Source organism: Papio anubis, chromosome 7, assembly GCF_008728515.1.
Source record: "Papio anubis isolate 15944 chromosome 7, Panubis1.0, whole genome shotgun sequence".
Taxonomy (NCBI): Eukaryota; Metazoa; Chordata; class Mammalia; order Primates; family Cercopithecidae; genus Papio; species Papio anubis.
Window position 1 is genome coordinate 151,550,910 of NC_044982.1, and position 18,428 is coordinate 151,569,337.

At 34.7% G+C, this 18,428-nt stretch overlaps 1 protein-coding gene across 1 annotated transcript in view; it reads left to right on the forward strand.

The window, feature by feature from the left end:
• DPH6 (diphthamine biosynthesis 6) overlaps positions 1 to 18,428 on the forward strand; it is a 178,577-nt gene that overhangs the window by 129,965 nt on the left and 30,184 nt on the right. Inside the window, exon 6 of the mRNA XM_003900739.5 lies at positions 4,737 to 4,798. Coding sequence (XP_003900788.2) covers positions 4,737 to 4,798 — 62 coding nt within the window. The remainder of the gene's footprint in view (positions 1 to 4,736; positions 4,799 to 18,428) is intronic.

The window sequence follows — 18,428 nt, forward strand, 5'->3', positions numbered from 1 at the left end:
CTCATGCATAGAATGCAAAACACAAATTCTCAGATTCAATCATGGGAGACTTTTTAAATGATGCCCTAATGCTCACTGTGATATATGTATGTGTTGTTACACACACACACACACCACACACACAGAGTTGGAGGGAAAGCTAAAAAGTGACTTCCAGCCATGCTGACCTTGTATATTCATGCTTTGGATTTTAACAAATTTCCCAAACCCATGGCAGTCATAGATAAATATAAGAAGGAAAAATGTGAAAAACATAATTATGCTGGAAAACATTGTAAACATCTCTGTTAGCTAGAAATGAAAAGACAGAAAGTAGTGAACAGGACTGAAGTTGTGCGCTGTAACGTAGGGATCCAGGAAGCAGGCAGAAGCAGTTGGGCGGTCATGTCCTATGGGGAAACAGAAATGGGAAGTGCCCTACATGAGGGAGAACCTCAGAGAGATCAAGAAAAATATAAAATCCATTTGTTTAAAAAAGTAGTTATTAGAAAAATAAATCGCCCAGAATGAAGAATGAAGCAGTAACAGAGTGATATGAAAACCAATTAGAAATTTTAGAAATGAAACATAAACATAGTCATGAAAAAAACCCTCAGTGGGTGGAATAAATGCTAGTCACGTCAAAGAGAGAATGAGTGCAGCGGAAAAAAAGAGAAAAAGTAATTCACCAAGAAGGCATAGAGAGAGCAAAAAAATAGAAAAAGCCACAGAGAGAGGAAAAAAATAGAAAATGCAATTAAAAAATATGGAAGCTAGATTGGGAAATTGTAGTATTTGTATAATATGTGTTTCAAGGAAAAAATAGAAGGCAGAAAAGCAGATATAACTGAAAATACTCCAGATTTGAAGAAAGACATGAGTTTTTGAATTGAAAGTACACATTAGGTGCTGTCCAGTACTAATTAAAATAAACATATGCCTGGACACCTTGAATTAAGATTGCAAACTGTAGTAGGTATGTTGAAAATTGTGTCATAGGTATGTTGAAAATTGCACAATCTAGCATATAGAAAATAAAGATTCCTTATATGGGAGCCGCTATCAGACTGACATCGTAATTTTCATTAGGAACCGCAAATGCCAAAAGTCACATATTGCAACTAAACTATTGTGAGAGAAACATAGAGACATTATGAGACCTGTAAAAACTAGGAGAATATACCACTCACAGATCTTCAGTGAAAGAATAAAGAACAAACTTCAGTTAGAAATAGATTGATTCAAGGAGAAATGAATGACAAACAATAGTGAGCATAAACATTGTAAACTATGTTGATAACCTTAATTTTTCTTGCTAAAAATAATGGAAAAAAATTCAACACAATAATAACTGAAATGGTGAAGCCTGTGTAGTGTCTAGTTAAAACATACTAAGTTCTGGTCTAAAGGATGCTGAAGAGAGTTAATATATTAAGACTTTAAAACTATGGTTTTGAATGTATGCAAAAATTCACAGATGATTATCTGAAAAGTAGAAATTCACTCTATAGCATTCTAATTAGCAGAGTAAAACATTAAAATAATTTTCAACTCAGTATGAGGCAGAAAAAAAAGAAAAAGATATAAAGCTTAATGTAACAGAAAATTTATACTAAGATGCTAGAAGCAGGTCCAGCCATATAACATAAAATTATTAAACTTGGTTCTTTAGGGTCATATTTATAAGATTGGGTGAAACAAAAGAAACCCAATTATATGTGGGCGTCTACAACAATACAAAAAATTTGAGAACAAATAATGGAAAAAATATATATGGAAGATTAACAAAAGAAAGCTGGTGTCGCAATGTTCATAGAAGACATATAGATTACAAGATAAAAATCTGATGGAGATGAAAAAGTCACTAGTTCTTAATAAGCAGAGTAATTCTTTCAAAAAGTTTTAGAAATTATGAGTTTGTGCACATATAACAACATAGCTCTCAAATATATTAAGGAAAAATGACAGAATTATAAGAAGACATTATTTTTTAAAACCAAAATCATAATGGGAGTTTTTTTTTACCTTATTAGTAGAAACTGATGGTTCATGGATATCAAAAATTTTTAAGGCCATAAAAGATTTGAAGAGCAAAATTAACAGGTATGGTCATGATTTTATGTGTTTGGGTACAGAATCTTGCTTTCAACAGATAGAAAACACACTTTCATTCAAGCACAGATGGAGCATTTATAAAATCTGATCATGTTCTAGACCACAAGGAAACTTTACCAAATTTTTTAATTTTATTTTGTTAAAGCAGTTGTGGGTTCACAGCAAATTAAGAGAAATGTACAGAGATTTTCCACATACCCTGACCCCATACCGCATGAGCTCCCCCATTATCAACCTCCCCTGCTAGAGTGGTACATTTGTTAAAATTGTTGAACTTACAATGACACATCATAATCACCCAAAGTTCATAGTTTACATTAAGGTTCACTGCTGGGATGTACGTTCTATGGGTTTTGACAAATGTATAATAACGTATTCATCATTACAGTATCATACAGAGTATTTTTCTACCCTACAAATCCTCTGTGCTCTGCCTGTTTAACCTTGACTGCCCCCTGCCCAAAACCCCTGGCAATCACTGACCTTTCTACTATCTTCATAGTTTTTTCTTTTCCGGAATGTCATATAGTTGGAATTATACAGTATGTAGCTTTTTCAGATTGGTTTTTTTCACTTAGTAATACACATTTACATTTCCTCCATGTATTTTCATGGCTTGATAGCTGCTTTTTTTTTTTTTTTTTTTAGCACTGAGTAATATTTATTTCATTGTCTGGATGTACACAATTTACTTAGTCATTCACCTACTGAAAGACATTTTGGTTGCTCCAGATTTTCACGATTGTGAATAAACCTGCTATAAACATCCATGGGCAGGTTTTTGTGAAGACAAAAGTTTTGATACCTTTGGGTAAACACCAAGGAACACCATAGTTGGATCATCTAGTAAGAATATGTTCAGTTTTGTAAGAAACTGCCCAACTGTCTTACATGTATTCCCATTACAAAGTGACTGTACCGTTTTGCATTCCAATCAGCAATAGTATTGCTTTACATCCTTGCCAGCCTTTGGTGTTATAAGTTTTCCAGATTTTGGCCTCTATAATAGGTGTGTAGTGGTATCTTCTTGTTTTATTTGCATTTCTCTGGTGACATATGATGTGGAGGATCTTTTCATATGCTTATTTACCATCGATATATCTTTAGTGAGGTGTCTGTTAAGGTCTTTTTGCCTGTTTTTAAATTGGATTGTTGTTTGCTTATTGTTGAGTTTTAAGAGTTCTTTGTGTATATTAGATACTAGTCCTTTATCAGATGTTCTTTTCTCTCAGTCTATGGCTTTTCTTCTTATTCTTCTTACATTGTCTTTCACAGAGCAGAGGTTTTTAATTTTAATGAAGTCAGCTTATTGTTTCCTTAATGGATAATGCTTCTGGTGGGGTGTATTAAAATACCCCATAACCAAGGCCGTCTAGATTTTTTTCCTGTGATAGGAATGTTATAATTTTGCATTTTACCTTTATGTCTACAATCAATTTTTTTTTTTTTTTTTTTTTTTTTTTGAGAGTAGCTGGGACTACAGGCGCCCGCCACCTCGCCGGGCTAGTTTTTTGTATTTTTTTTTAGTAGAGACGGGGTTTCACCATGTTAGCCAGGATGGTCTCGATCTCCTGACCTCGTGATCCGCCCGTCTCGGCCTCCCAAAGTGCTGGGATTACAGGCTTGAGCCACCGCGCCCGGCCCTACAATCTATTTTAAGTTAATTTTGTGAAGAGTGTAAAGTCTGTGTCTAGATCCATTTTTTTTTTGCCTGTGGATATCCAGTTATTTCACACCATTTGTTGACAAAACTGTCTTTGCACTATAGTATTGCCTTTCATTACATTAACTTTTGTAAATGAAGCTAGGCCAATATATGTAAATATGAATGTAAATATCCAAAATGAATTCATTTATTTCATGGCCGACTTGTGACGTGTGATTTTTTTCCTGGCTGATTAGTCTTGGTGTATAGAAAGCATTCATGTAGCTCACACTTGTCTCCCGCACTCCATCACCTATGTAAACGCTACTGTTATGTCAGTTTAATATCTTTATTAAAGGTTATGCACATGCTGTTGGCACAGTGATGATTTTTCAGAGTTGTCTGTATCTTTACTTGAAAAATACATTGTTGCAAAGGAGTCATTGAAATGAAATCTCATTTAATTTAATAATGCAATTATTTGTGCCCATATGCTACTATTAAGTGAATTAATACTTAAGCATAACAGTCTACTGCTATTTTCTACTCTTATTGTCTAAGTAAGAAGTTTGAAGTTTAAATAAAATAGGGATAAATCAGAAAGTTAATGCTGTTGTCCATCAATAAAATAAACCATAACCATTAAAATATAAAGAATTAAAAGTTTAGGTATTTGAAATGATACTCTTTTTTTCTATCCTAAAATTCCAGACATTTTTCTATCCTCAAAATGAATAAAGGAATTGAAACAATGCATCTGGTAGTTGACACAGTGCAATTGAAATAAATGGAAACTTACTTTTCAGAAGCAATAAAACCAGTTACCCAAGGGGAATAGAATAGTAAATACTAGCAAAGTACATTTTACTTTATGATCAAAGCAATTAAAATATATACACACTGCTTTCCTAGGCAAGGAGGGGCCAAGGGAAAGGGAATGGGTCTTTAAAGTTCCTATCTGAGAGTTATCTTTAAAAAATTTAACCTTTCTTGGCAGGCTTAGATCCTGATAAACATCTTGGGAAAACCCTGGATCAAATGGAGCCATATCTCATAGAGGTAAGAATTTATACTAGATCTCAAAATACAGTCATCTAAAGGAGAAAACAAAATAATGCCATGATATAATGATTACAAAATGTATTTTATTTTAGAAAAAATCAAATACATTTATAGTATATTTATGAAAAAAATAAACTTCAAATGGAAATGAAAATGTTTAAATTATAAAAATTAATTACCAACTTGTTAACCCAAATATAAGACACAGTTATACCTAAAAAGAAATTGCTCTGTCAGAAAGTCTATTTTTATTAAAATGAACACTGTATTCTATATAAAATGTGCTATACTATTAAAGTATCTGATAGTTTGTGTGATCACATGCTTTGTCATCAGAAACAGGAGTAGAAACTTTCTTTAGAGATTAATGTAACCCCTTCTCTTTTACCAATTAAGAAATTGACTTGCAGCATAGTAAAAAAAAAAATTATCCCAAGATTTCAAATTACTCTACTTAACTTCTTATTGTGAAACCCTAAACATGTTTTAAACATTAAATATTCAGTTGTTTTCATTTACTCTTTCTATTCAATGTACTATATTTTATTAGAGTTTTAGAGCAAATGTTATGTTTAGTATGGCAATGCATCATTAACTAGAATGTTTAATTATTACACTATGTGGGGTATTTATATTCTATCATGATGATGGAAAAAAGAAAATCTCTCTCCTGTGAAAGAACCTATCTCTTTTAACAAGTTATCATTTTCTTGTCCCATGCTCTTAATTCATCAATATTGTCTCTGGGCTGTTTTAATACCATTGCTGTGATATGAACTGTTAGCAGTTACACTTTTCAATACCTTCATGGGTTTTACCTTTTTGGGGGAGTTATTTGTAATTGATTATTTTATGGTTTATCAATCAATATGTACCAAATGCCTAGAAATCTCTGCAATGTTATTTTTTATAGTGTTAATTCCTTAATAATTATTATTAAGCATCTAGTATATTCCAGGCAGATAGTAAAGATTAAAAGAAAAATGAAATGATTATATAATTGTGACAAATTGTATTTGGTTTCTAGATAGTTTGGTGTCATTTATTTAAGTCAATTTATGGAACATGGTTGCTTTCTATGCTTATCTGATAGGACGTTTCTCACAGCAATTTGTTCTGTAGCTCCATTGTATCATGTTTACATCTGTTCACTGCCATCAGACTAAATTTAGCTTCTACCAAAACATTGTACAGATTTATGGAAATGAAAGAAAAATTCAGAAGTGAGAGACTGGCATTAGCCAAAGTATTGGCCAAAAGAGCTATTTCCAAAATTTGAAGTCGTAAGTTTAGATTTTAAGTGTGTTGATATTCTTTGTAGAAAAGGGAAACAAGGTTTTGAGAAGCACCATGATGTTGATTATGAGTTAACCTTCGTATTACCATAGGATGTTTAAACACAAAATGCAAAATTCATTTTATTCAATGATTCTTTAGCAAGTTCCTCAACTTGCTCTGACAATCTTAAATTTCCCTAGAATTATTTTCTACCCATTCTCCATAATGGCTATTTTATTCCTTCTCCACTGTCCTAAAATTTAAAATCCCTTCACCTTACCCCTTACTTTAAGTGGATGACACATCTTCCTTCACAGAGGAAATAGGAGCCATGATATAAGAAATCGCACTGCCTCCCTCCCAACTCCAGCACCACCCCTACTAATTTCCCTGTACCTACACCTATCCTTGCTTACTGTAACTGGGAGAAGTGTTCTTTCTTCCTTATATGGCTAAGGCCCTACCTGTGCTTGGATCCCATTCACACCTGCCTTCTCAGAGACATTGCAGTCAACCCACCCCCTAGACTGTCTTCATTCTCAGTCTCTTTGTCTCCTTCACATCAATATTGGAACATAATACAGACTGTCCAATCCTAAAGACCCCCTTTCTCCACCCTAGTTTTTCTCTGACTACCTCTCTTTCTTCTTTGCTTCAAAACCAAAATATATAGAAGTGTTATCTGTATTCATTGTCAGTACTTCTTCATGTCTGAGATGCCTCAAGTACCTGGAATCTGTCTTCTCATTCTGCCTCTAAACGGATACAGCTGTGACCGAAATCACTCACGATACCCATTTTGCCAAACACAATAGATACTTCTTAGTCCGTATTTCCCAGTTACAGACGCATCTTGAAATGCTTCTAGTTACATTGATGGAACCACACTTTCCTCGTTTTTCTACTTTCATTCTGGATAGTCCTGTTCTTTTACTGATTCCTAGTTTAGGCTCCATTTTCCCTTTAGAAACTTTTTCTAGGTAATCTCAATCGCTCTCTTGACTTTATTAGCTATATTCTGATGACTCCCAAGTCTTTGTGGTCCATATTTATCAGCGAAACTTCAGTGCCCACAGATACCACAAATTCAATCTCTACATACTCGATGGTAGCCTTGATATCCATCGTTTTTTTGCCATTCCTTTTGTCATCACCTTAATTCAGATGCCTGTTACTTCAGGCCTAGAATAATACTAACACCTCCAAATTTGCCTCTACCTTCTATTTTATTTTCCAAAGAATTCTGTTTGCTTCTTGCCCCAAGATAATCGTTCTAATATATTCTACTGTATTTGTGTCACTCAATCAAAACTTTAAATGAGTCCTCATTGCCTACAGGCAAAAATCCAAATTGTTTAGACTCCTTTTTCCCTCACCTGCTATATCTGACTCATTAACATGATCTTGTCTGCTCTATTTCCAGAATATATTCTATTATAACTCCAAACTCTTCTCACTGTCTCTACTACTACCACCATACCATAATCACCTTTTGTCTGGAATACTACCTCAACCTCTAACTGGTCTGCTTACTTCCACCATTGCCCTGCCGTGATCCGTTATTTATATAGATATCAGAATGATATTTTTCAAGTGTAAATCAAATCATATCCCTACTTTGTTTAAAATGTAAGTGGGTTCTTATTGGAATTAGAATAACATCCAAACAGCGATAGATCACAACTTGTGAGAGCCTATATGATCAGCATCCTATCCATCTTTTCAGGCTCATCTTCCACGGTTCTCCCGTTCTCTGTCTCATTCCCTTAGCTGTAGCCGCATAGGTCTCTTTATTACTTAAACACACTTTATTCACCCTTTTTCTCATTAGGACCTTCCCCTACCTGAAATGTTTTGTCCACAGACTATCACTGGTTAATACCTTCTCATTATTTAAATGATAATTTAAATGCCACCTCCTCAAAGCAGCTTTCCCTGACTACTCTAGCTAAAGCAGATCTCTGCAAATTATTTTATGTGTTCATCTGTTCACATGTATATTATCTGCCCTGTACCATTAGAATGTAAGCTCCAATAATCTTGCCAAGATTTTGGCAGACATTAGTTCTTTAGTTCTTTCATTCAGTAGCTTTTCATCTCTCCGTCTATTCATTCATTCATCTCATTTTTAAATTACTGAATATTTGTTGAGGATCTATATATGACAGATGCTATGGTGAACACTAAGTATACATGAGGAGTTAAACAAACAAGAATCTTCTTCTTGAAGAGTTTACAATTTGCTATAGTTGTTTTCAGACCTGAGGGTGTAATTCACTGGAAACCTTCTTAAAAATGCATAAATTCTTTTTCCATCCCCACAAATTTCTGCTCAGAGGGACCAGGGACCAGAAATCTGACCTTCAAACAAGCACTAGGTAATTCTGTCACATTAATACAGTATGTAATCTAGTTTCTCAATACCACTGACACATTTCAGCTCCTGTGTTTCTAGATTTCTCTGAAAGAGTATGTTCCTTCTTGAAACTGTCATCCATTGGCTTCTGTGAGGCTACTCACTCCTGAAATCTTCCTGAGTACTTCCTTAGCTTTCCTTTGGGGCTTTCTTTGTATACTCCACCTTTTATATATTGTGGTTCCCTTCATAGCCTTCCTCCTGTGGTGATCTGAAATAGTCCCAACTACGAGTTTTATTCTTGTAATAACTAAGTCTGTTTCTTCAACATTGTCCTGTGTTCCAGACATGTATATGTATTCAGCTGTACCCCCACACTGTCATCTATTAAACGTCCCCAAGCCCCTCAACCTCAACAGCAGAACTAAACATTTCTTTCTTATCTATGCCATTTTTATGTTTCCTGACACTGAAGGGCTGGCCCCATTGTCAAAGAAAATTGTAATAAGTAACTTCATATACTCCTTTGTTCCTAAGAACCTAAGTTCTTTTAATTCTACCCTTCTTAATATCTTACTATTTCCTCCCTTTTATCCTCACAATCACACATTGGCATCTCCTGTAGATTATTGCAGCAGTCGTCTAGCACAAGTATCTCCTCCCTGTCTTGCACCTTGTCAGTCAGTAGTCCACAGTACCATCATGATATATATGAAATGCAAAGCTAATCATATATTACACTTTCCTTATAGACTTTGGAGTTGCTCCCTATGCTTCAAAATAAAATTTCAACTCCTTACCCTGACACAATCTGTCCTTGGTGGAAAATGAGGCTTGTAAGATAGGTAGTCAATGGAATAACTCCCTATGCTTCATCAATTTTGAACTATCTGTGGTTTCCCTACAGTGAATATCTCTTCCTACCTCCATGTTATCCTTCCCTGTCTGCATGTGTTATCCCTCCACCACTCTGCTAAATCTCTCTTTAAAATCTCAATTCAAAGCTCACTACTGTGAGGTTTTCTTGCTTAAATAAGCTTTCTTTGAGCTGCTATTTTTCTCTTGTCTCATGGCATGTAATATTTATCACACTATTTTTTCTTTTAAATAGTGTGTATTAAATATAAAATTAAAACGTAATATGTGAAAAATAAATTCAACACAATAAAATAATGAAAAGTCTTCCAGTGACACCAAGCCCCTAGTTTTTCTGTTCTTTCCCAGAACAATCACTCTCTTCTGTTCTAATATATCTCTTTAGAAACATTCTTTTGCATATAAAAATATATATGCATGTGTTTATTCATTTTTATCTAAATTGGTATGTGCTATACATATTACTTTTCACATACATATGATTTTGTTTGTTCCATATAGATATCATTTACATTTTACCACATACAAACCTAGGCCATTTGATTTCACAATATATTGTGTTTCATTACATAGCTATGCTATCATGTATTGAACCTATTCTTTATTGATGTACTTTGTTGATTTTTTTCATGTCTTTTTCTCTTATAGATAATACTGGAATGAACATTGTTGTACATATATTTTGGGCCCATGTATTAATTAATCTGTAGGATAAAATACTAAAAGTCAAAATGCTGGATCAGAGCAGGTTTTATGTTTTAAAAATTAATAGATATTTGAAGATATTCATTTCCACTGGAGGAATAACTTATATCAAATGAACTCTCTAAATACAAACAACCAGAAAAGGCATATGAAATTGGAACAAAACTAATTGAAAGCATTAGAAAATTATAAAAATTGCAATAAGTTGAGGGACCAGAATTCCAGAGAGAATAAAAGCCCTAAGCATTGCCTCTTTAAGGTATTTTCTGATTCAAAAAATGATGCAGAGATGCCAAAAGCTGAAGAGAACACTGTAGCTGAGAAGCTGATTAGGGCTTTCAGTAGTTTCACAGGGCTAGGGAGACAACAGCTGTCATTCAGGGAAAACCAAACTGGAGTGGACCTGGTTAACCCTCCAAGTTTTTAGCTGGGACCCCTGAATGGACAATACCTCCTTAGGAGTAAAGGTAAACTAGAAATAGTCCAGATCTTGCAAATACTTATATCCAGTTTTGAGTTGTATTAATGCTAGACTGAATTAAAGTGATCTGATTCTACTCTTACATCTGTTTTTCTCTGGAGAAGGATAGCATGATTCAGAGCCTCAAATTATGTCTAAAATAGTTTGCTTACAATTTACCCCAGCAATCACTAGTTGCCAGGCATATCAGGAGACCAATGAAATAACTGAAAACTGAGAGAAAGGCAGATAATAAAAATAGTCCCAGGGAATAAATCGGATGAGAAGATGAAGTATTTTAGGGCAGAATTAGAACCTATATGACATAATCCAATGGAATTCTAGAACTTAAAAATACAATACCTGAAATTTAGAATATAATACGTGGATTTACTAGTAGATTAGATACAGCTGTTTAGACAGTTAATGAACAGTTAAGATAGGATGATATAAAATATCCAGACTGAAGCACAGAGACAACAGGAATATAAGAGATGTAAAGGAGAGGTGTTTATTGTACAGAATGGAGGAGAGAGAGGATAGAACAGAAGCAGTGTCTGAACAGATATTACTACAGAATCTACTTGTGAGTATCATTGCTGATTTTGACAAGTAGTCTTCTCAGGATGATAAAAATTGCCCTAAATGAGAGGGAAGGATATTAATAGATAATTATATATTTTGAACAGGAATTTTTTCTTGATAGTTACAGAAAATTATGCAAAGCAATATGAGTCTTTCTTTTCTAACTTCTATGTGACTTCTGCATAGACAAATTCTGCATAAAATTTGTGTGTACATGAGGTCTCCATAACATGAGTGCTTAATAAATGTTTACACATGTATCAATTTTGTTTTTCATCTCATTCATAACACCTATCTCACACAGCCTAGGTTTTAATTCAAACTCCCTAGGCTTTTCACTTCTTTTTTTTGTTTCATTTTTGCATATGCACATAAAGGAGCCTCAGTCAATTTTCTGATATACCTGGAGCACAATGATTCTAATATGAAAGCAGAATAATTCATCTGTAAAACTTTATCTCCCTTCTGCATTAGGGAGTATTATTTGTTTAGCTTACTACCTCTGACTCCATCTTTTGCATCACTATCTAAGACAAATCATATAGTAAAGAATGCCTGTATCTCCTTTTCTTTATGAGTAATGTGATTAATCTCATTAAGTGAAATGAATAATAAACTGCATACTTATTTTTCAACTGGTTGAAACAATTCTCATGAATAGTTAAGGAATCCAAAAGAAGGATAGAAAACAACCTTTAAACTTGGAGGGTTTAGAGAGAAAGGAGTTGGTAGAGGAGAACCCATTTTATTCACCTGCCTCAATACATCAATGCATCTGAGACACCTCTTGTGTACCCCTTGTGTAATATGGGTGGACATGACTTGTTGGCTATATCAATGTTTTAATATATTACTATATCCAAGAATTACTATTTCTTAATTAAGGGAAGTTTTACATGTTATAATGGTTTCCCTGACACAAATTGCTCTTTAATTGTGAGAAGTGCAGACAGGTTTGATAGAGACAAGATGACACTTTGGGGCAAGAGTCCTTTTCATAGTTCATTCAGATCACATGGAGCAAGAGGCAGTATGGGACACTGATCAGCAAGACACCACTCTACCCAGGTGCCCAGGTATGAATTTCAGTTCTCTTGCTTACCTGAAATGTTAATCTAGTTAGCTTCCCATATGTAAAATGGAAGTAATAACAGTGAAATAGCCTATAAGGTACTTAGCTCAGTATCTGGTACATTCTAGGTGCTCAACAAATGTTAGTAACATTTACTATTGTAAGATATTTTCAAGCCTCATGGTAACCTCAAATTGAAAAACTTACAATGAATACACAAAAAAATAGAAAGCAAGAAATTAAAGCATACCACCAGCAAAAGTCAGTTTCACTAAAAGGAGGACAAGAAAGAAGAGAAGACCACAAAGCACCCAGAAAACAAATAACAATATGGCAGAAGTCTGCCCCAACTTATCAATAATAACATTGAATGTAAATAGACTATACTGTCCAATCAAAAGACATAGAGTGGCTGAATGGATGAAAAAAGAAGACCCAATGATATGTTGCCTACAAGAAACACACTTCTCTATATTTAAAGACATACTTTTAGGTACGTCTATAAATATACACATACACTGAAAATAAAGGGATAGAAAAAGACTTTCCATGCCAATGGAAACCAAAACAGAGCAGGAATAGCTATACTCATACCAGACAACGTAGATTTCAAGATGAAAACTGTAAGAAGAGACAAAGAAGGTTATTATATAATGACAAAGGGGTCAATTCAGCAAGAGGATATAACAATTGTAAATATATACGCACCCAACCCTGGAGCACCCAGATATATAAAGTAAATGTTATTAGAGCTGAAGAGAGAGATAGGCCCCAATACAATAATAACTGGAGATGTCAACACCCCATTTTCAGCATGAGAAATGAAGAAACATCACACTTCATCTGCGCTATAGATAAAACGGATCTAGTAGATATTTACAGAACATTTTATCTAATGGTTGCAGAATCCACATTCTTTTCCTCAGCACATGGATCATTCTCAAGGATATACCATATGTTAGGTCACAAAATCAGTCTGAAAACATTCAAAAATAATTGGAGTAATACCACATACCTTATCTGACTAAATGGAATAAAACTACAAATCGACAACAAGAGGAATTTTGGAAACCATACACACACGAAAATTAAACAATGTGATCCTGAGTGACTAGTGGGTCAATGAGGAAATTAAGAAGGAAATTGAAAATTTCCTTGAAACACATGCTAAAGGAAACACAACCCACCAAAACTTATGGGATAAAAAAAAGCAATATGAAGAGAGAAATTTATAGCTATAAATGCCTACATCTAAAAAAGAAGAAAAACTTTAAATGACAACCTGTGTATCTTAAAGAACTAGAAAAGCAAGAGCAAACTGAACCAAAATTTAGTAGAAGAAAAGAAATAATAAAGATCAGTGCAGAAATAAATGAATTTGAAATGAAGAAAACAATACGAGATCAATGAAACAAAAAGTTGGCTATTTGAAGATTTTTTAAAATGACAAACCTTTGGCCAGACTTTGAAAACAAAGAAAGATAAAACCCAAATAAATAAACTCAGATATGAAAAACATGAAATATTACAACTGATACTACAGAAATTCAAAGGACCATTAGTGACTACTATGAGTAGCTATAAGCCGGTAAATTGGAAAATCTAGAGGAAATGGATAAGTTCCTAATGCAGACAATTTACCAAGATTGACCCATGAAGAAATCCAAAACCTGAGCAGACCAATAACAAGAAATGAGATCAAAGCTGTAACAAAAAGTCTACCAGTAAAGAAAAGCCCAAGACCCAAGGGCTTCACTGCTAAATTCTACCAGACATTTAAAGAAGAGCTAATACCAGTCCTAATCAAAGTATCCCAAAAATAGAGGAAGAGCAAATATTTTCAAACTAATCCTATTAGGTAATTATTACCCCTATACCAAAACCAGACAAAGAAACGTCCAAAAAAAAAAAAAGGAGCACTACAGGCTAATATTTCTGATAAATATTGGTGCAAGAATCCTCAACAAAATACCAGCAAACTGAGTTCAACAATACACTTAAAAGATTATTCATCTGAGCAAGTGGAATTTATCCCAGCAATGCAAGGATGGTTCAGTATACACAGATCAATCAGTGTAATACATCGTATCAGCAGAATGAAAGACAAAAACTTACTATCATTTCAATTGATGCTGAAAAAGCATTTGACAAAATTTAACATCCCTTCATGATAAAAACCCTCAAAAAACTGGGTATAGAAAGAACATACCCCAACATAATAAAAACCTTATATGACAGATCCACAGCAAGTATCATACTGAATGGGGAAAAACTGAAAACTTTTCCTGTTAGATCTGGAACATGACAAAGATGCCCACTTTCACCACTGTTATTCAACATAGTACTGGAAGTTTTAGCTAGAGCAATCAGACAAGAGAAAGATATAGAGCATCCAAATTGGAAAAAGTCAAATTATCCTTGCTTGCATAGGATATGACTTTATATTTCAAAAAACTTAAAGAGTCCAACAAAAAAATATTAGAACTGATAAACAAGTTCAGAAAAGTTGTGGGACAGAAACCAACATACAAAAATCAATAACATTTCTATATGCCAACAGTGAACAATCTGAAAAAGAAACCACAAAAGTAATCCTATTTACAATAGTCACAAATAAAATTAAATACCTAGGTATTGACCAAAGAAATGAAAGATATCTACAATGAAAACTATAAAACACTGATGAAAAACTTGAAGCGGACATTAAAAAATGAAGACATACCATGTTCATGGATTGGAAGAATCAATTTTATTAAAATGTCCATACTACCTAAAGCAATCTGCAGATTCACTGCAAAATACCAATGACATTTTTCACAAAAGTAGTAAAAAAAAAAAATCCTAAAATTTATCTGGAATCCCAGAAGACCCAGAATAGCAAAAAGAACAAAACTGGAGGAATCACATTACCTGACTTCAAACTCTGCTGCAGAGCTATAGTAACCAAAATAGCATGGTACTGGCATAAAAACAGACACACAGACCAATGGAACAGGATAGAGAACCCAGAAACAAGTCCACACACCTGTAGCAAATTCATTTTTGACAAAGATGCCGGGAACATACATTGGGAGAAAACAATCTCTTCAATAAATTATGTAGGGAAAACTAGACATTTATATGCAGAAAAACAAAACTTGATCCCTCTCTCTCACCTTATACAACAGTCAAATCAAAATGGATTAAAGACTTAAATCTAACACCTCAAATTATGAAACTACTACAAGAAAACATTGGGGAACTTTTCCAGGACACAGGTCTGGGCAAAGACTTATTGAGTAATACCACCCCCCAACCAGGCAACCAAAGCAAAAGTGGATAGATGGGATTGCATCAAGTTAAAAAGCTGCACAGTGAAGGAAACAGTCAACAAAGTGCAGAGACGACCCACAGAATGGGACAAAATATTTGCAGACTACACATCTGACAAAAGATTTATAGCTAGAATATAGAAGGAGCTTATACTCTATAGGAAAAAAAATCTAATCATCCAATTCAAAAATGGGTGAAAGAATTGAATGGAGATTTCTCAAAAGAAGACATACAAATGTCAAACAGACATAGGAAAAGGTGTTCAACATCATTGATCACCAGAGAAATCCAACTCAAAACTACAATGAGTTATCATCTCACACCAGTTAAATGGCTTTTATCCAAAAGATAGGCAATAAATATTGGTGAGGATGTGGAGAAAAGTGAACCCTCATATGCTGTCTGTGGGAATGTAAATTAGTAAAACCACTCTGGAGAAGTGCTTGGAGGCTCCTCAAAAAACTAAAAAATAGAGATACTATATGATCCAGCAATCCCACTGCTAGATATATACCCAAAAGAAAGGAAATCAGTGTATCAAAGGTATATCTGCACTCCCATGTTTGTTGCAACACTGTTCACAGTAGCCAAGATTTGGAAGCAACCAGTGTCCATCAGCATATGAATGGATAAAGAAAATGTGCTACTTATACACAATGGAGTACTGTTCAGCCATTAAAAAGAATGAGATTCTGTCATTTGCAACAACATGGATGGACCTGGAGGTCATTATGTTAAGTGAAATAAGCCAGGCACAGAAATACAAACATCACATGTTCTCACTTATTAGTGGGATCTAAAAATCAAAACAATTGAATTCATGGAGATGGAAACTAAAAGGATGGTTACCAGAGGCCGGAAATGGGAGTGGGGGACCACCAGGGAGGTGGAGATGGTTAATGGGAACAAAAAAAAAAAAAAAAAATGAATAAGCTGAGCATGATGGCTTATGCCTTTAATCTCAGCACTTTTGAGAGGCCAAGGTGAGTGAATCACTTCAGTCCAGGAGTTCAGGACCAGCCTGGGCAATGTGACAAACTATTGACTCTACAAAAAATATGAAAAAACTAGCCACGCATGGTGGCGCATGCCTATGCCAGCTACTTAGGAGACTGAGGTGGGAGGATCACCTGAGTCCAGGAAGTCAAGGCTGCCATGAGCCATGATTGTGTCACCATACTCCACCCTGGGTGACAGAGTAAGACTCTGTCTCAAAAACATAAAAATAAAAATAAAGATAAAGGATGAATAAGACCTAGTGTTTGATAGCACAACAGGGGGCCTATAGTCAATAATAATTTAATTTTACATTTTTAAATAACTAAAAAAGTGTAATTGTATTGATTCTAACATAAAGGATAAATACTTGAGCAGATGGATACCCATACTCCATAAATATATATATACCTACTATGTACCCATAAAATTAAACAATTTTTAACAGAAAATTTAAAAGCAAAACAGCAGAAAAATAAAAATAGCTATTGCTGAAAATTCAAAATATAATACAGTGTAGGAAAGCAAAAATCATACCTTTCTTGCCCCATGGTGTACATAATGCACATATTGGTGTATTCTCTCATGATTTATTTCCTGAGAATTTGTTTTATATACAAGGTTATATAGTTACACACTTGTATATATTTTATTTACATAATGGGATTCAACTATACATACAATTTTGCCTCCTTTTTCTTCTAACATGCCATGTTCATTTTCCCGCATAACTAAATATGCTTTTTTTTTTCTTTCCAATAGCCTGAAATTGAACTCTCCCTCTCTCTGATTTATTTATTTTTTTTCACTTATACTTACTTTTTTTTTTTTTTTCCTGAGACAGTGTCTCGCTCTCTGGCCCAGGTTGGAGTGCAGTGGCACAATCGTGGCTCACTGCAAGCTCTGCCTCCTGAATTCATGCCATTCTCCTGCCTCAGCCTCCCGAGTAGCTGAGACTACAGGCACCCACCACCATGCCCAGCTATTTTTTTGTATTTTTAGTAGAGACGAGGTTTCACCTTGTTAGCCAGGATGGTCTCGATCTCCTGACCTCGTGATCCGCCTGCCTTGGCCTCCCAAAGTGCTGGGATTACAGGCGTGAGCCACTGCACCCGGCCTTTTTTTTTTTTTTTGTACTTTAAGTTCTAGGGTACATGTGCACAACGTGCAGGTTTGTTACATATATATACATGTGCCATGTTGGTGTGCTGTACCCATTAACTCATCATTTACATTAGGTGTATCTCCTAATGCTATCCCTCCCCCCCCCCGTCCCCTCCCCAAAATAGGCCCCAGTGTGTGATGTTCCCCTTCCTGTGTCCAAGTGATCTAATTGTTCAGTTCCCACCTATGAGTGAGAACATGTGGTGTTTGGTTTTCTGTTCTTGCAATAGTTTGCTGAGAATGATGGTTTCCAGCTGCATCCATGTCCCTACAAAGGACACAAATTCATCCTTTTTTGTGGCTGCATAGTATTCCATGGTGTATATGTGCCACATTTTCTTAATCCAGTCTGTCACTGATGGACATTTGAGTTGATTCCAAGTCTTTGCTATTGTGAATAGTGCTGCAATAAACATACATGTGCATGTGTCTTTATAGCAGCATGATTTATAATCCTTTGGGTATATACCCAGTAATGGGATGGCTGGGTCAAGTGGTATTTCTAGTTACAGATCCTTGAGGAATTGCCACACTGTTTTCCACAATGGTTGAACTAATTTACAGTGCCACCAACAGTGTAAAAGTGTTCCTATTTCTCCACATCCTCTCCAGCACCTGTTGTGTCCTGATTTTTTAATGATTGCCATTCTAACTGGTGTGAGATGGTATCTCATTGTGGTTTTGATTTGCATTTCTCTGATGGCAAGTGATGATGAGCATTTTTTCATGTATCTGTTGGCTGTATGAATGTCTTCTTTTGAGAAGTGTCTGTTCATATCCTTTGCCCACTTTTTGATGGGGTTGTTTCCTTTTTTCTTGTAAA